Genomic DNA, 20,515 nt, shown 5'->3' with positions numbered 1-20,515 from the left:
TTGCGTATTTTTGATGACATTGCAATATTATGGTACCATGAAGCCAAGAAGTACCATAATGTAGTACCATATTACGATACCATTTCCTGGCGTTCGATTGGGTTTAAACTTGGTATATAGTACGTATCTTCGATGACATTGTAATATGATGGTACTGATGCATATAAAGTGGTACCTACCTATAGTACCATATTACGATACCATTTCCTGGCGTTCGATTGTGATTTAATTTGGTATACTACGGATCTTCGGTGACATTGCATTATTATGAAGCATATCGAGTGGTACCATAATAGAGTACAATATTATGATATCATTTCCTGTAGTTCGATTGGGCCAAAATTTGTTATACTTGCGTTTCTTTATAAAGATTTGTTTAATTAATAATTATAATTTATTTTACGAATTTTAATTTATTGTACGATGTCGTGACAGCATCTTTTATGCCGAACTAATATATTATTAATTATTGTACCTGTGTCACTTTTTAAAATCTACCTAGGTAGGTCTATATAAATAACGTGGTAAAAACAGAAGAAATTTGTTATTATAGTATTTTTTTAGTCAATTAACATTTTTTATACTGCATTTTAATAAATTATTTCCATTATTATTAAACGTATATTTCATTACTAACGTTTGAGCATTAATAAATATCACCAGCAATCGCCCTGTATATTATTAATTTTAAAGGTAATTAAAGTTATTTTCTTAGTTAACATTTAAAACTATTTTAAAAGCCAAACGAATAATTAATATAAGTGTATCTGACAACAAACGAAGAATAGAAAGAAATTATTATACACCAGAAAAAGAATGGGATGCCAATTAGTCTTTTTGAATCTGGCAACTGTGCATATTTAGCCGAGCTTCAAGGTTGTTCAAGGCCGTCGACGTGCCGTCGATCCAAAATCGAAAATTGAACATTTCCAATTATATTCTGATTATTAAAGTACCTAGATATATAAAGTACCGCAATTACCGCCATATTGGCGCCAAAACTAGCGGCAAATTTAAAAAGGAGGCCAACATTTCGCTGTTTCGGCTTTTTAAGCAGCTGGTCGGTGTGGCGCCAATATGGTCGACCAACATTGACAGGCAAGCCGTAAAATAAAATATTTATTAATTGTAATAGAATTATGTTTATTATCTACAGTTTACCTTCATTTTAACGTAATATCAGGTGGTATATTAATATTCAATTTCATAAATTTAATTTTTTAGGCCTATATATTATGTTAAGAGGTTATAAACGAATGGTTTCCGTACATGTGTTTTTCATTTGTATTAGCATTTAATTATGTTACCTTTTAGCGCAAAGTACGCCAACAGAAGTAAGTTAATAGGTAAGAAGAAATAAAGTTGGAATAACATTTAGCATTTTAGTACTTAATTCAGTTGAAACAATTGGAAAAACTTTGTTGATGAGAACGGGATACCTATACCATAAGTAAACTTTCCCTATTATACCAGTTATGCTGTAGTTAGTTTTGACAAATAAGCATGAAAACGAAAGTCTTTGGAACTATAAATAAGCTACAAACTTAAATTTGAAGGCCGGCTTTTATACGAGAAAATTTTGAACCATGGTTGAAACAAATAAATGTAATAATTAAATTGATATGATACATACTTGCTATTTTTGAAATATATTAATATTGATAGAAAGATTGTTTCAATTAGAATTACTTCAGGTAGTTTCGGCATTTTAGGTATGTAATTGTGCACTTAATTTAAAAATAACTTAGAAAGAAGCTTGAAACGCATAGGAGCTCTTTATGTATGCTGTATAATTAAGGTTTGTATGTTATGGAGTGATTTTTATACAACAAATTTATTATTAGTTGAATAAAAGCAAGTTAATACTACATAATACAATTAAAATATATTTTACTTTGCCATTTAATGTTATATTTTTAAAACAAGTATCATAATGTTTAAGTATCATTATAATAAAAAAGTTATACTGCTATAAATTTAACATTGAAATAACTGTAATTATTGTTATACATAAATTAAGTAGGCATAATTTTACCTCGACAATATGCATACAATATGTAAAACTTCAAATGAATCTTAACAATTTTATGTCATGTATAAAAATCAAATTTAAATCACACACTTTTATTTATAACTGACTCTATAAGACCAAATTTTTAAATATAACTTTACATGCTTACATTATATTGTTTACTTTTTATCAGTAATTACAATATGAACCAAAAAATATTAATTACTATCAATAAATACGTAAAAACTAATCTATTTAAGTCCATGATAATAACTATATAGTTAGCATATGCATAAACAACATTCTTGTTATTAGGATCAAATTTATTTGAGCTTTTTTTCATTGTGTTTTGATTAATATGCCTGTTCGTCCTGACTGGTAAAACCACCTGAAGTGATGTCATCCAAATCTATATATGTATCATAACATAACTTATTCTTTTAAATAATTATCCTTCCTTTGGTCTGATGATAATATATTGTAGATTTATCTAAACTTCTTACTGCAAAATGTTGAAAACTAAACTACACTAAACATTTTAGGGAATGATTACGTAGAGATTTCACCTACACTTAGCATTCTTTTTAAAAGATATGTATGGTAGTTTGCAAGTAAGGTCTTTGTCTTGTTCTAGATCAGATTTCTAGAGGTTGATCTCGGCCTGACCTACTGCGACCTTCCCAGATCTATTGTGGTCTTGTCTTGTTCTATAATGAAGTTTTATGTACCAATAGGTTATACTACAAATAAGATTGTTAAAAATATTCACTGGAGCATAAATAAATTCAATCCACTACCTAACGTGTATTGAATATCGACGATGTTAGAAAACACATCAAATGGCGGCCTTTTCGTGTAATACACATTTCTTCACCAAAGATATCGACGTCTATACATTATTAACTAATAAATTTGTAGCATTTTAGTGGCTTTATAATTATTTTAAAATATGTGGATAAATATTTTTATCCTGAAATTGACAGCTTCTCAACATTTGACATGACAAATTCAGACAAATGTGACACTTAAACAGTCCTACCACTACATTTTTTCCAGAAATACCCCAAAAATCCGCCATTTTGGCGCCAATAACATTGAACAAACCAATTGCGGTACTTTATATGTCTAGGGACTTTACTGATTATGATATTATCGCGCCATCTAGTATTTTATTTGTGCAATTTTAGCTCTTTCATTTCGAGTAGGTTTCTGTTGCGTAGCTAGATATTCTGTGCTATTATGAATAACTATTATTATATAATTGTGTTTTTATGTATAATTACAGTAAGTTTTTATTTTTAGAAAGAGTGATGGTTATTACAATATGATGCTGGTTATATAATTATTAGTAAATGGTTGTGGTTATTATTATTAAAAAGTTGTTTTGAAAGGTTCATGGCTCAGAATATACCGTATGATCGAAAAAAAAACGGCGTCCAGTTGGCTGGAAAATGACGATCGATGACATTTCCCATATAAATTTACATATAAAATGACAGCGATGTTCATTTCATAGCCATCGTTGACGCCGTTTTTTCTCGATCATGCGGTAGTAAATTTAAAATTAACATTAATCAGTGTAGACACAGCAAAAAGAGGAACATTCAGAAGCAAACATTATCCGGGGGAGAAAATTTATGTTTTGTATTTCACCTTCACCATTTTAAATAAGTTTTATATAATTTTGCTTTTATGTATATATTAAGTTTTTTATTTTTAGAATGGCATAGCTGAGAATATAGTAAATTTAAATAATAATAATAACATTAATCGGTGTAAACGCTGCATATAGAGGAACAATCAGAAGCAAACATATTATCCAGAGAAGAAAATACATGTATTATTTTTCACTATTATTATACTCTTTAATTGTTTTTTATGCATATTATATTAAGTTTTTATTATTTTTAGAATGGGTGATGGTAATCTGCTTGTTAAATTTTTGGGATTTTGGAAAAACAGATTATGACTAAAATTTGATATAGTTTTTAATTATGTATGTAAAATACTCTTTTGTCATATAACTACCACTACTGTTGTTATCGGTGTTAGGTATATTGTTATATTATATTTTATTGGTTACGGTTTTGCTTTAATATATTTTCTTAAATATTATTTGTCATATCTCTGTACTTATTATATTTTGGGCGGACAAAGTTTTGGTTTATAAATATATGTTTGGAATAATTAAGTTGTATAAATATCACTGTAGTTTGTATTCATGTCTTTATTACTAACAAAAATAAATTTTATCAACAAATTCTAATCTTGTGTTTTTCACCCTCATTCATGCTAAGCCTATTTATGTATATTAACATTTTTCTTAATACATTATGGACCACAAAATAAATAATGTAAAATTCTTTAACCAAAATGAAACATTACAACATTTTTGCAATAGATGTAGGTATGTACAGTCTGTTCGGTATTATTATTAGTCTAGGTTCTGCTACCTACTCTAAAATTTAGAAATAAAAAACTTCTAATATAGATCTTAAAATTTATAAAGATACTGCAGAATCAAAAAAGACAACTCAAATATTGACATAAATTATTTAAAAAATGGCTTTAGTATCTCCTATGGGTATATCTAAAAGTAAATGCAGCACACTCCTGATCTATACATAAACCAACATATTAATTATATGTAAGCGAATAAAATAATTATTACATCCATATATATATTTTTTTCCTTTCTTGGGTGTGAGGTTTTTTTTTATTAATTGAAAACGGAAACTTTTTTTTTATTATGCGACGTTTCGCCTCATCATGGTGGGCTTTCTCAGGCACTTTATTCTTGAAGCCGCAGCCGCCTTGCTACCACCAGTCTTTATAGAAGAATTCTTCTATATAGACTGGTTTAAAAACCTCACACCCAAGAAAGGAAAAAAATATATATATATGGATATAATTCTAAAGGTTTAAGAAAAAGAAAAAAAAAATAAACTCTTATAATAATTATTACCTAGGTATAGCTTTTTTAAATTGCACCCTCCCATTTTTCTGTATTTTAATGAAATGAAATATATAGTTATCTTTTGAAAAACAACAGTTCTACGTTAAATGTATTTTCATGGGAAATTTGTCCATTTTTTAATTAATATTAAATTAAATAAATTTTAAATTTCAGAATTTATTTTCTAAATTGCGCAAAAGTGTATAAAGCTATGGTATAAATAATCTCCTCATTTCCAAATAACGCGGGAAATTTGCTCCGCCCCCATTTGTGCTGAAACGATTTGATTGGCGGGTGCAAACGGGAAAGTAATGTATGGTCCCCTCGGCCGGCTCTGAGAGGATTCTAGCAACCACGCAGCCCACCTCTGTCCCCAATGTGGAGTCCTCTCCTCCTTTTTGGCGGACAAGCCCGGAACTCTGGTTCTTCCAAGTGGAAAGCCAGTTCTAGGTGCATCATGTACGCAGCGATATTTCGAAATATCACCTGGTCGTGGCCACTTTAGACTACGACACCATATCAGATGTGTCTGACATCATCAGAACCACCACTTGTGGACAAATACACAGCCCTCAACGGAGCAATCTTGGCTGGGCAAACTGACTCTCCCGACGCGCAACTCCACATGCTCCTCACTGGCGTAGAGCTTGGTGACAAAAGACCGTAGCAACTACTCTGCCATATGTGTTCCTTGGGCCGGAACTCGCGTCGTAGGCGACGTTTTTAAAGCGAAATGGTTCGACCTGCTGCCACAGCCCACCAGCCTCATATTACTCCTAAAAAAGGTCAAACATTGGAGGAGCTCGCTGCAGTGGCTGTTGAAGCTCACGACATGGGATCTTCCTTCATAACCACCTCCCACCGGAACAGCAATCCGTCTGCAACAGTACCAAGCAACCCAATGCCGGATCAACCAGAAGACAAGATCGCCCAAGAGCGGTCTGCACTACGCCTAGCTATCAACCAGCTGACTACGATCACTCGAAAAGCCGTGCAAGGCTCATCTGGGGACAATCCTTCCAGGGGACGTTCCAGCAGTTGGCAGCAACAGCAGCACAACCGAGAGCGCTCAGCTACACCTGGTCCCAACTCCAATACAGGACACTGTTGATACCATACCAAATTCGGTATCTCGCTGTGCGTTGCAAGATCCCCTGCATCTTCGAGTCACAAGCTGCTTCCACATACACGCAGGGAAATTGATCGCGCCGACGCGACGCACAAGTAGGAATATGTACTGATCCGCGGAACGGATTAGTACAAAGTGAGCGACATTCAGAATATTTTTTTTCTTTTTTTTTTCATTTTAACTACCTTAACTAAACTGCCCGTCAAATTAAATACCACAGCGATTTTTTTACTCATTTTCAACGAGTTGTAACTTTGAAAAAAATGGACCAATTTTGTTGATTTAGCACATTAAAGATCGTTTTTCGTAGATTAGAATTCCAATAAACAAACCTACCTTATAACTAATTAGCCATTTATCCATAATTGTAGTGAAAATGAAAACACCAACACGGAACAAGGACTATATTATATGAACACCAATACGAATTTAATAGGGTTAATAATTCAATAAAAAATGAATGACAGATGAGATGACGATGACACTGATGACAGTGATGATACTTGTTGAACTTGACAGATAACGGAATGATGACTTGATGACAGATAACGGAATGACGCATAATATGACATGATGACTGATGACATTCCGTCAATATTGCCAATAGATAGAATGTTAATGTTACTAAAATATTAGCAAGCAACAACAACGGTGCCTGCAAACAATATATTAATATTCCGAAATTGTCCGATCTATTTCTTGGTCCGAAAAAAGTCCACCAACCTATCAAATAGTCCGACAATCGAACAATTATCCGCAATTGGCAACACTGGTTACATCAGATTTTGATTTTGATAAGTTAGCAACATCCAAACTCGGCAAGCTCTCGGGAATTTCAGGATCAGAAATGGAGACACTAATTTTTTTTTTCTGGGACTTTCAATTTAACGGTTGGATGTTTCGTTTACAAATGTTTTTTTTAATTCGACACTGACGATTTAAAACACAACAAAGTGCCACACAATTCACAATCGGCAATTTGTTTTCCATTATCTTTAATTGAAAAAAAATCCATATAAAACTCGTTTTTTACTCATTGTGTAAAATGTAAAACACTTATTTTTTTATTAACACTGAGACTTGCGCCACCTTATGGCTGGATTAAAACTAAATTTTTTAAATTCAAATTCTTTATTGTATGCCTTTATTTATTAAAATATATTCTATCAGTCTTAAAGCAATAAATAAGTGATGTAGGGGTGTATTCAATAATGTTAATCAATCTTAACTTTTTAATTAATTAATGAAAACAAATCAGAGAGAAGTGTGGCCGGTTTATTTAGAATTTCAAATTACCTTGAAATATATCGCCGGCACAAACAGTGTACAACCGAGATGATAGATGGGACAGTAGACAGGACGGTAATTAGGACGGTTGGTATAGGACGGTAGGTAGGACGTTAGGTAGGACGGTATATAGGACGGTAGGTAGGTAGGTAGGTAGGTGCGGTTATCAGGAGATACTGTTGGTTAATCGGTGTATCTAATAATTGTGGCGTTCGTCTCACCTTAAGTATTACTGAAAATGAAAATTCAATAAAACACAAGTTTACTTAATCGGTAATGAGTTGCATAGAGGCCACTAGCTTTTAATTTTAACAGCCGGGTGGTCGGGGTTCAAAGATCTTAATAAAAGGGCGCCACGAGATTATACTCTATGAACTCGGCATAAAAGATGTTACTATTAAGTAGACTTCAACACTAACCTCGAACTGTTGAATGTAACTACCATGAACTTCAAATCTTACTATAATTATTTGAACTTAAGTGACTAACTTAACTATGAGACTAGACTGTAAATAATACTACTAAAAATTATTAAGTAATTTATTAAAATATTAAAAGTTTATTACCCAGTTTGGTAAAGCTGGTCTTGGTTAAAAGAAAATAAATTTACCTCCTCTAGCAAGATGAGTCTACTAGAAGAAATGTTTGCTGGCGACGACTTGCAAATAGAGGAAATTCCTATTAACGAAAATGATGAATCGAAAGATTACATCTTCACGTTGAAGGAACGACTCAGAAGAATAGACGAGGGGATGATAGACAATGAAGTGGAGCTATCAACAAAAAGCTCAAACACCTCAACGACTCTGACGTTCTCGGACGACTCGTATGCATCGTTGATGCCTGATCCACAGGAAGTTACCAGACTTGAATCTGTAACAATCCAAGGAGAAGAAGTGCATTATCCATGCTTCACAAAAGCTTCCGCCAGAACAAAATGGGACGAAGTCTTGAATCACCATGAGAAAAGGATAAAATCCGTAGTCGATTTCAGAAGCTACTGATAACATCGAGAGCGTAACATTCAGTGATAAATGCTCTAAAAAGGAGAACACGACTAGAAAAAGAACTATCCTTCTCAAACTATTCGAGAGTATCATTGACAAGGAGTTAGGAGTGATAGCCTATACTCTCAAAGATCTGTCAGCTATAATCGACGAAACCACAACAGGATTATGGGTCGATTCGAAAAATAGAGATGTACTAGCACTACTCTCAGGAATGGCAACCAACAGAATAGCCATTACTTACAAATACAAGCTAGATTCCACTCAAGTGGAAAATTTGGTAAACTTGGCATTCTCTCAAAAGCAAAATTTAATTTGCTAGCGCGTATAAATGGAAATATGTTGGAGATATACTAAGACTATATATGGAGATATACTAAGAGATCCAAAGAAAGTGCTTGAAATTGCTGTCACAGAGGCCGCTTTAACACAAAGCGAAGTCTTATCCCTAGTCTTCCCATCCCAAGACAAATCAACTGATCGACGATGCGTCGAGTGTGGAACAGCCCAGAATTTGGACGGTGCCGTCTATCACTCAAAATGCTCAGTCGTAAAATGGTTGGTAGAACACTGTCGATTTGGATACGATGAAGAAGACGGATGCGTTTACCCGAAAGAGTATTTATGGTTAACTCCCGGGAAAAGAAGAATACTATCGGAAATTCTGTCCTATCATGCAAAACTGAAAGCAGACATAGTTAAGAAAACAACAAATGAGACCGTATACTACAGTAGAACCGACTCAGGTGATCTGATTCGCAGGCAACTTCGTAATCAAAGAGATGACCAAATAGTTGGGACCTACGCGTGGAGAAGAGCTCACGGTTTAAGTAACTAAAGCTAGTGATGCAGAAGATAAAAGTCAGAACATCGATAAAACCATACAACAACAACATAGACAGAAGAAATGAATGAAATGTGTTAAGAAATTTAAATCGATAAGAATTACTAAACATACAAAAATGATCTAAGCTATATTAAATCTAAGACGTCATCCCCCTTAGCTAACTTATACTAGATACAGTCAGGATGGTTTATATATAGCAAATCTAAATCTAAACAGTCTTACTCTAATCGATGTACAATCTTGAAACAACTCGGAAGTTCCTCCGGCTGAGCTACGGTGTATAGCTATGAGGTGGCTACAGCAGGGTACAGCAACTCGGTGTACTGTCACTGGAGCCCACGGATGTCAGCAGACGTACAGATGAAAGGCAAGTTGTTGAGGTTTCAAATGGTGAACATAAAAAAACCCTAAATCCATATTGGTTGTCTTAGAAAAGAGCCTCAATTATAGAACAAGGACTAGCACAACGTGTAGGAGTTAATAAAGGTAATAAAGAAAGACTAATCAAATCTGAACTTTACCGGTCTTACCGGAACGGATCGGTCTTCTTGCTCTACAATTACGAACAACCAAATAAGACTTAAGAAAGATAACACTCAACTAATCTTTCTACACCACGTGGGCGTGGAAAAGTCGAAAACCAGACAACAATATGAACAAAAATCAGTTGAGCATTGACTTAGAATAGGCAGAAGAATTATAGCATACCTTGGAACTATTCGGGGACTTCTTGGGCACGTGGAATCGGAATATCGGTCGGAAAATTTGGCTATTTTAATCCCATTGCGGAAATTGGTCGGCGGTCCATAAAAATCATCAAAATCCAACCACGTCTCTGACCAAATATGTTTCGGAAGCCTTAATCCTTCTCTACGAAGACCTGCTATTCACCAACAGGGAATGCTTCACGAAACGGCAGCCGGCTCTTCACGATGATACCCGGTCGGGGAGTACACAAGAAGTGATGCAAGGATTCGATTTCCTTCACAAAATCAGATTTCAACCGGAAATCTCCCTCCAGTATATAGATAGAGAACTATATATCTTGACTAGTCCAACTCACAAAAAGGCATAAATAAAAAATTATGTTCTAGAATATTTGCCATTGTCATATTTCATATCCGCTCAATGAACGAACTTAACTCACAAATTCCCACAATTAAAAGAACGAATTGCACACTGCGATCCCCATTAAAAATAACCAATTTAACTACGAAATTTTATCTGATAATTATAAAATTTCAATAACCAAAACAAAGGATAAATAAATCCAAAAACATCTGATTTGATCTGACAGTGACAAGTGATGACCAAAGATATAGAGAGATGGACAAAAAGCCTACTGCTGGTCGGCATCAGTGACAATAATGTGTAGCTGAATAATATCGTGGGGTATATCGGGTTGCATAATTGTAAAATTTAAATAAAATAATATTTAACAATAAAATTATAGTAAACATGATGCAAAAATAATAGTAATTTGCGATAATTTATGAGCTAGCACACAGAGGTAGTTTCGAGGAAATTTGACTGTTACAATGATATACAGGGTGTGAAAAAAAGGAATGTAATTTTTGTGTTGCTGCCATTTTGCTAAAAAACAAAATTTAACTAGAATTATAAGTTCTAGGCATAGCTAAGACTAATATTTCGGGAAGTATTTGGAATTTTTACGATAACTCATCGTGAATAAAAGATAATCAATTTTTACTCTAACTTGTATTTTTTTCTACCTTTCTTAAGAGATATGCTAACAAAACTGAAATTAACTTTAAAATTGTCGGATATTCGTTACATTTACAATGTGAAATTTAGAAAAATGATTTAACTAATGCAGTTTAATACAGGATCTGTTAAAAATACGACCAGCGAAAAAGTAAAATTATTTTTTTAATATTCTGAACTTAACGGCCCATAAAGTTTAATATAAAAGCTCGACAAGTATTTGATACTTTTGTAAAAACTCTTTTTGTGTCTAAAAATCTGTAGTTTAGCTGCAACTTAGTAGTTTTTAGGGACTTCTGGGATCTCTCCATCGCGCCGGCTCATAAACCAACAATATTTAAGAGAAGCTTCACCTACAATATATTTAAATTACATAATAAGTTTAGTCCCTCTACGTACAAATTTTTGAGAGTAAATAACATTCTGCCGCTGCCTTCACCTACTACAATTAGACATTACCTGTCGATGATTAAAATTAAGTGTGGTTTAGATTAGAATTTCAAAAACATGGCGTTTTAATTTTCGATGAAATACAAGTACGTAGTAGTCTGGAAGTAAATGTTACTAAAATGAATATTGACAGGACTGTAGACTTTTGTAATGACTACGAAATAAAGGAGAAAAATAATTACCCACTTTTAGAAGATCATGCCCTCGTCTATATGTTTTCATCGTTAGGCGAAAATTTTCGTCAACCCGTCGCTGTTTATGGCGGTGCTACAAAGGGTACCTACAACATTAGCAAAATTGACACTTGAAGTAATAAGCAAATTGGAAACTTGTGGATGGAATAATTAGTGGTGGTGCGACAACAAACCGTAGAATGTGGAAGGAATTTGGAGTATGTGGAGAACTGGATAAAGTGAATAAGAAGATTGTACACCCTCAATTGTACAACACTCTCTAATACCCGAAACTCGATACTTATATTTTTTGCGACTGGATTCGTCTTATCAAATGCTCCTGTCAAGATTTGAACAAAAAATTATACTCAAGGGAAGAAATGTAGGTAAACTTACTGAAATATTTTATTGTATCTAATTTTCTTGGTACCTGAAGGGGAGCGTTATAGAACTTTATTTAAAGGAGACACAATTTTTTTCCACTAGCCTTTGCATTTGTCCAAAACTCACAGAAGTTAACGTTTATATTAGCAATTTAACGAAAAAGACAGTAAAATTAGCAGTACAGGTAATACTCGTGGATGTAATTTTTCGATACTCTTAACCAAAGATAATTTCCTGAACTCACCTTGAACCGAGTATGTGCAACCGGGCCTAAATTGCATTTATTATATTCATTATATGTTATTAAATTTACATGCAAAATCGATAATGTAGTTTATTTTTTATTTTTAGATGAGGGCTTCTTTAGGCCAGTGATTCTCAAACTGGGTTCCGCAAAGGGGCGATTGGGGTTCCGCAAGAAGCCAATAATTTTTTTTTTAAATTGTGGTATCACCCAACAATGAAATGGTGTAAATAAAAAAAATATTCTTAGTACTCCCCTTCTGATCTGCATCCGAGCCCGAGCTCGCGCGCTTGTTGCGACTCGTTAATTTTACTTCGCTTTGCATCATTGTAATGCCGTGTATGTATTTTGCTATTTTGTGCCTTCTAGTAATCGCCGGCCGCTGTCCTAGGTGCTTTTGTTTTTATGCGGTAGCCTTCCTTACGCAGTCTTCGCATTGAAAGTGTTTGTTTTAAACCCGTTGAAAGACGATTTGTTTGTTTTTCTTGCCTTTACTCTTATGTAATTATTATTTAAAATGGATAAATGGCTGAAAACTGGTTGTTTTAAAAGAAAACAAGAGGTAGAGGAAGATCCAACCATCAGTCAAGATGAAACTGTTGAAGGGATTTGGAGTAATGCTAGCAGCGATGAGCCGTCAACTTCAAGTTTTGTTCCCGTTGCGAATAAGAAAATTAAAATTAGAAAATATTGCCCAGAATATTTATCCTATGGTTTTGCTTCCACTGGGGATCCTAGTGCGCCAAACAGCCAGTGTGTAATTTGTTTTAAGACTTTCAGCAACAGTTCATTAGCTCCAGCGAAACTTCTAAGACACTTACAAACAAATCATAGTGAATACAAGGACAAACCTGTGGATTTTTTTCAACGCAAGTTAGTGGAAATGAATAAAAGTAAAAAGAATTTATCGTCTTTAGTGGGTAGCAGCATTAATGAAAAAGCATGTAAAGCCTCATTTCAAGTAAGTTACCGCATAGCTAAGGCTGGAAAAGCGCATATAATTGCCGAAACACTTATTAAACCTTGTTTAATAGATGTTGTCGAAACCATGATTGGTGAAAAGTTTAGTAATAGTGTAAAAATGCTGCCACTTTCAAACGATACTGTTCATAGGAGAATTTATGAAATTAGTAACGAAATAGAAAATACAGTTATTCAACGGATAAAAGGTAGTGGTTGGTATGCACTACAGCTTGATGAAACAACAGACGTGGCAGGGTGTGCAGTATTGCTTGTTATTGTGAGGTACATACACAACAACTCTGCAGAAGAAGAAATGTTACTTTGCAAACCTTTGAAGACCCATACAACCGGCGAGGAAATTTTTAAGATGATCGATTCTTATATCACTGAAAAAGAACTTAATTGGAATCAGTGCATTAATATCTGCACTGACGGTGCAAAAGCAATGACTGGTAAATATTCTGGATTTGTTGCACGTGTTAAAAATGTCGTTCCAGAAATTGAAAGTAGCCATTGTATTATTCATAGACAAGCATTGGCAGTAAAAAAAATTCCTCCCGTTCTTAAAAACGTTTTGGATGAAGCAGTAAAAATTGTAAATTTTATAAAGTCCAGGCCTCTAAATTCACGAATTTTTGCTGTTCTTTGTGAAGAAATGGGTAGCCAATTCACCACGCTTTTGCTTCACACCGAAGTGCGATGGTTATCGCGAGGAAAAGTATTGGTTCGCCTGTTTACTCTGCGAAATGAGGTGATGGTGTTTCTTAATGACTCTTCATTTGAATTATCATCAAGAATAACTGACATCAAGTGGTTACAATGTTTGGCATATCTTGCCGATGTCTTTTCAAGCCTTAATGAATTAAATTTATCACTCCAGGGAACTTCTGTAACAGTAATCTCCTTATATGACAAAATCCAGGCCAAGTTAAATAAAATACAGTTTTGGGAATCGTGTATAAACAGAGGAATCTCGGAGTGCTTTCCTACACTGCATGATTTTGTGTGTGAGTCGAAGACTGCATTGTCAGCAGAAATCACTTCGGAGATAATAAACCATCTTCAGAACCTACAAGTTTCAATCAGAGAATATTTTCCAAGACGAGAAGAGGATCTTGATTGGGTTCGCAATCCATTCTCAGTCCCAGTCGAAAAGTTTCATCAAACCCTAACTGTAAAACAAATTGAACAACTTATTGATGTTGCTGCCGATGGAAACCTTAAAACTACTTTCAACTCGGCTACATTGTTGCAGTTTTGGGCCCAGCTTAGAAGTGAATATCCAGAATTAGCCAATTTTGCTGTTAAAAAATTGTTGCCGTTTGCTACAACTTACCGTTGTGAAGTAGGGTTTTCGAAGTATGCTCTTACAAAAACCGACTTAAGAAGTAAACTTAATCCTGAAGCAGATATGCGGATACAACTTTCAAACATTGAACCCGATATCGACAAACTTGTATCAAACAAACAGGCCCATCCTTCGCATTAAGCTCATAAAAAAATATTTGTAATGAATATTTAAGTGTTTTACTGTTTCTGAGTTATTAATATATTATGTACTTAATTCTTACATTTTTTTATTTACTCTTAATTTAGAAGCTCAATAAGTAGTATTAATATCGATATATTGACACAAAACCAAACATGCACTATGTCTTATATTTAAGAATATAGGGTAGGGGTTCCCTAGAAAAAAAAAGTGCACTCTAGGGTTCCTCACTCTACAAAAGATTGAGAAACACTGCTTTAGGCAATACACGTTCATATTTTATATGTTCACGAATCTCACGTTAACAGTCTGAATATTCGGAAATGTTCGTTTCCAATTGCTGATTCGAGCAGAGGTCTAAAATGGATAATAAATTCAGGTACCTACTAATTTTAATTATATGTACCTACTAATAAACCACAATGAATAAAAAACATTTTAAAAAAATACTAGTTTGTAAAAAATACACTGGTGATAAAGTGATTATTTTTGATGAAGGCAGACTAGAAATGCAAACAATTTTTAAAAGTGCGCCAACAACATGGCTTAAAATTCAAAGAAGCGGTTTTACCAGAAAATGTAACCCCGACAAAAGGGTACCATGCACAGTGCTACAAGAATTTTTCAACTGTTATGAAGAAACATACACTGATATCCTCAAGTATACTTCCTAAACCATCAACATCTTCTAAAGTCCACTATTTGTCAATTGGTATTTCGTATCAGGCAAATAATCCATATGAGTATATAAAAAAACTATTAAAAAATTATGATGCATCAAATTTACCCCCATGTAAAATGGAGTTGCATCAACAACTTCTACGTACTCAATATATCAACAGTATCGAGCGAAATGCCCATTTGTGTTACCCGAGTACTTTGACATTAACAAGAAATGGATGGAATCTATAAGATAGAAAATTAGCATTTTACTGGTTCGAAGGGGATTGTGTTCCGCCTTCTTTTTCATGAAATCAGGTAAAGAAAAAAAATAATGCAAGTAAATATCATTTTCTTATATTTAAATTAATAAATTTATTTACATTAATGAAATAAGGTACCTGAGACAAATAAGGCCCAGCAGGTAACAAAGCCCACTTTGCAAAAAACTGCATCCAAAAACATCTCTAATTTCCACTAAATTGTTCGACTGTAAGTATAGATGATTTTACATAGATGGCGCACCGTTTCCACGCGTTTATTCGGCCTGAAATTGACTCCTTTTTTGAAATCTACCAGCCAAGCAGGTGTTTTGTAAAATTTTCACAAAATTAAGTCTTTCTCCGCAATAAGGTTCTAACTTAAAGAGTGGGAGTTTAATTCTGTCGGTAAGTAGCAAATTTAAGAGTTGACATTTCATAAAAAAGTCGATGAATTCTGATTGTTATTGTAACATTGGTCTAACCTCAAACATTGCATGTCAGAAATAAGGCCCAGCTAAACAGTAGGGTGGGCTTTATTTCTTACCAATGCACTGTGGTTCCACAAATGGACAAAATTCGTCAAAATCAATAACATAATTTTTTTGTAAAACCATTATATTTAAATAACCAATAATTCAAATTCATAATAATAAAATATTGAGGACTCTAAAACTATGTATTCATTAAAAAAATTAACCCTAAACCGTGACCGTGTCAAATAACTCCGCTATAAAAAAGTTACAACCTAATCAAGTTGGCGCTTCGCAGACGTCACTTTACATTATTTGTTGACAGTTTGTTATTAAAGTGGTGTTGGTTGTACATTTTTAGCTATGAATGTCCAAAAACAAGGTAAGTTTATTAATTCTGAGTGTTAGAATTAGTTACTTTATTATTACTTTGACATTAGTAATACAAAATTATCGAAAAATTAGGCGTTTCAAATATGTTTCCCGCCTTTTCCCGAAATAATTTCCATAGTGTCAAGTAGATACATGCCTTGACCTATTATAGAACAAATATTAGTGTGCAGTTTTTGCTACTCCCTTTTTAATTAAGATCTGAAGTAACTGAGGTATTGCAAAATAAGGCTTAAAAATTCCGTTCCTTTCAGGTACATCATATCGATGTTCATTGGATAGAATGGGTATTTTTGAGATATGGTTGACAAAGGCTGGGTCTGTTTCAACAAAATCAAAACAAATATTTGGTAATTTATTAGAACAGTTACCTGACGCTGAAAATTTGAATTGTGCTAATTTGGAAAAGAAAATTTTTTATTTGTGCAAAAAAATAGCAGAAAATTGGGCAAAAGCCAGGCGCAACAAAGATTTTTTTCTAAAAACAAATTCTGATTGGTTAATAAAGACCGATGATATCTTCGTTACATACAGGTGTCCAAATTAACCCAAGTCAACAAACCATCTACTCGTACATGCGGAAGACCAAAGAAAAATTTTGATGAGTGTTGTCGACGGTCACAACAGAGAAAACTGTCGCAAATTTCTGTCATCGATAACTCCTTGGTAACTATATTACGAAGGCCTTCATCTAACGTTAATTACAAGAAAGTTGATGCCGATGAAGTCTTATCTCTTCTAGTTGAAGCTAAACTGACTAAACACCAGTATATATTGTTAAGAAATTTTATTAATTCTAAAATAAATAATATGTTTCCTTCGTATCAAAAAGTTTGAAAAAAGTCCAAGAAAAAGTGCTACCCCAGTGAAGATTACATTAAAATTACCGAATCATCTGCTGAGATAGAGTTACAAAACTTACTCGATCATACAGCAAGCAGAATATGGTCATCACAACAAGAGGTGATAAACTCTACTTCAGACAATCAAGACCAAAATTTGGTTTTGTTTGGAAAATGGGGATTTGACGGTAGTAGTGGTCACTCAGAATACAAGCAATCTTTTCAAGATCCAACATTCCAAGACGGAAGTTTATTTGTGACTCATATGTACCACTTCGTCTTGTTTTGAAAATAACCCTGAAAAATAGTGTGGAAAAACCCCCGAACCTCCTCTACACGTTATTGTAGACCGTTTAGATTCCAATTTAAAAAAGAAACTAAAGAAGCAGCTCTTAACGAAGAAAAATACTTTACAGAAAAAATTAATTCCCTGAAGCCCACAGTAGTTTCATTTAATGACAAGAACTATTCCATAAAGCACAAATTGCAGCTTACTATGGTGGACGGGAAGATTTGTAGCAGTTTAACTGAATCGTCTTCAGCCAGATGTTATATATGTGGTTCAAGTCCCAAAGAAATGAACGATATTGATTTGTGCCTTCAAAAACAAGTTCGCCCAGAAACATTTAAATTTGGCTTGTCACCTTTACATTCATATATACGATTCTTTGAATATTTTTTACATCTTTCATATAGATTAAATTTTAAAAAATGGCAAATACGGTCTAAAGAAGAAAAGCAACTTTTTTCTGAAAGGAAAGGCCAGATTCAATCTGAGTTTAGAAATAAATTAGGATTGATAGTGGATAAGCCAAAATGTGGAGGAAGCGGTACTTCCAATGACGGAAATACCGCAAGAAAATTCTTTAAACAATTAGATGAATCCTCTGAAATTACAGGTTTAAGCAAGAGTCTTCTAGAAAGATGTTCTGTAATTTTAAGGTGCATTTCATCAGGATTCAAAATTAATATTATAAAGTTTAAAGAATTTTCTTTAAGTATGGCTCGGTTACTGGTGGCTGAATATCCCTGGTATAATCTTCCCCCTTCAGTCCAGAAGGTACTTATACATGGTCCTGATGTAATAGAAAGCGCCATATTACCCATTGGAGAATTATCAGAAGAAGCTGCTGAGGCCAAAAATAAAGAGTATAAATTATTTCGACTAAATCATACTCGAAAAATGTCTCGTACAAAGTGTAATATGGATCTTTTAAATAGGCTCTTACTTAGTTCAGATCCCTTAGTAACAGAATTAAGGAAATTGCCGCCAAAAAATAAAAATAGCTTTCCTAAGACAGTACTAGATTTGTTAGATGAATAGTATATAAAATTTTGTTGTTTGTTGTTATTTAAGTATTAATATTTCCTCTTTAAATTTGATAGTTGAATAACCCATATTCATACTAAAATTTAAAAAAATCCATGATGTAATTCGATTTCTCTTATTTTCGATTTTATTGTTGTCATTTTAGTATTTGTTAAAATTGTTATAAATAACCAAAGCATATAATTACAATATACCTAATATAATAAATAAAATGTATTTTAGTATAGTTTTTTTTCATTAAACAGTAGAAAGGAACCAATATTAAAAAAATTATCAATTCTAAACTCTATTATCTAATTTCATTCTAACGGGGTAGTAGGACATCTGTTAATTAATTTTATAGTATTTTTTTACAAATTTGTGCATATAATTGAAATAATTGATTTTTGTCACCGCTTAACATATACATGGAACCACTGTGCAATGGGCGTTATTTCTGACTATATAGAAGTGTATGGTTTTCTTCTATTTCAGCTGTATGAACGGGTCGGTTGAGCCAACGTGCAGCTGCTATAAGATTTAGAATTCCTAGACGCACGCTTCGGAATCATTTGGAGAGTGGAAAAGAAGAACGCAAATTAGGAAGATCCTCAATTTTAACCCCGGAGCAGGAAAGAGATTTCGTCAATCAAATAATAAGGCTTGCAGAAGTTGGATACCCTTATACCAAAAGAAGTGTAAGGCGACAGGTGTATCGTTTTGTTGAATTGAACAACATAAAACATAAATTTAACAAAGACGAACAAATGGCCGGCCGTGGTTGGACTAAACTTTTTTTGAAGCGAAATCCTCATTTAGTAGATAGGAGTCACAAAATATTAATCCCGCTCGTGCACAAAAATTGAATCCAATTATAGTAGGAGACTATTTTACAAAACTCGGAAATACTTTGGATGATTTAGGATTTAAGAATAAACCTGAACGAATCTTCAATATGGATGAAAAGGGGTGTCGTCTCACCATCCATAACCAGCAGGCAGTGTTGGCTAGAAAAGGAGAAAAACGTTTGCATCTCGTAGCCCCAGAACATGCAGAGAACGTGACTGTGGTTGGTTGTGTGTCTGCATGTGGATCAGCTATTCCCCCCATGATTATTTTCAAAGGCAAGAGAATAAAACCCGAGTTCGATCACAATTTACCAGCAGGCACATTGGTAAAAATGGCACCAAAAGGCAGTATGACTGCCGAACTTTTTGTCGAATGTATCCGTCATGTGGCAAAATTTAAAATTGGTGGACCGATATTGCTGGTTTTTGGTGGCGTGAAGTTTTGAAGTGCCATCTTGACTTTACAATAGTTGAAAAAGCTGATAAACACGAAATCACATTTTTGTGTCTTCCTAGAAACACAACCCATGAGCTCCAGCCACTTGATAAGGCAGTCTATAGATCATTTGAAGCTCACTGGGATCAACAAGTGCTCTTTTATTGGGAAAGACAGAGAAAGGGTTATAACTAAGTCAAGATTTAACCATATTTTTCAAAAGTATGGTCACGCTGCATGACAAATGAAATTATTGTAAGTGGTTTTTGAGCCGGTTCGTTTTATTATTCATATTTGTAATAAATGTCATAACGGATTTGAATGAAGATGAGGAGTGGCCACATGGAATGGACATTGTTATGCCAGAATCTGAATCGGAAACAGAGGAGAATTATGAATCTGAACAGCCCCGCCAGAATAGCAAAGTAAGTAGAAATACGGATACCTACACTTGGATTGAGAATGACATTGTTTCCACGGATTTGAGGCCACCAAAATTCCTGAAACTGCTAATGTTCGAACACCTCTCGAATATTTTACAAAGCTTTTTTCACTTCAAGTCATGAATGATATTGTGTATCAAACAAACATTTATAGTAGCAAAATTCTCGGAAAACCTATTGATACAAATC

At 33.8% G+C, this 20,515-nt stretch overlaps 1 protein-coding gene and 1 long non-coding RNA gene across 2 annotated transcripts; one reads left to right on the top strand and one right to left on the bottom strand.

Annotated features, from left to right (window-relative positions):
* Window positions 1-2,569: 2,569 nt before the first annotated feature.
* On the bottom strand, window positions 2,570-2,995 carry LOC115877042. The gene is made up of 2 exons (XR_004049275.1): window positions 2,809-2,995; window positions 2,570-2,751 (listed from the first exon to the last, which is right to left on the bottom strand). It is a non-coding gene; the product is annotated as an uncharacterized LOC115877042 (long non-coding RNA).
* A 9,735-nt stretch (window positions 2,996-12,730) lies between these two features.
* On the top strand, window positions 12,731-14,665 carry LOC115877210 (zinc finger BED domain-containing protein 5-like). Its single transcript, XM_030893369.1, has one exon. The coding sequence runs from the start codon at window positions 12,731-12,733 to the stop codon at window positions 14,663-14,665; it is 1,935 nt and encodes a 644-aa protein (XP_030749229.1).
* Window positions 14,666-20,515: the final 5,850 nt, after the last annotated feature.

The sequence above is a fragment of the Sitophilus oryzae genome, unplaced genomic scaffold (genome assembly GCF_002938485.1).
Source record: "Sitophilus oryzae breed Bouriz unplaced genomic scaffold, Soryzae_2.0 scaffold_1442_pilon_pilon, whole genome shotgun sequence".
NCBI classification, from domain to species: Eukaryota; Metazoa; Arthropoda; class Insecta; order Coleoptera; family Curculionidae; genus Sitophilus; species Sitophilus oryzae.
This window is presented reverse-complemented; position numbering and strand designations above follow the sequence as displayed.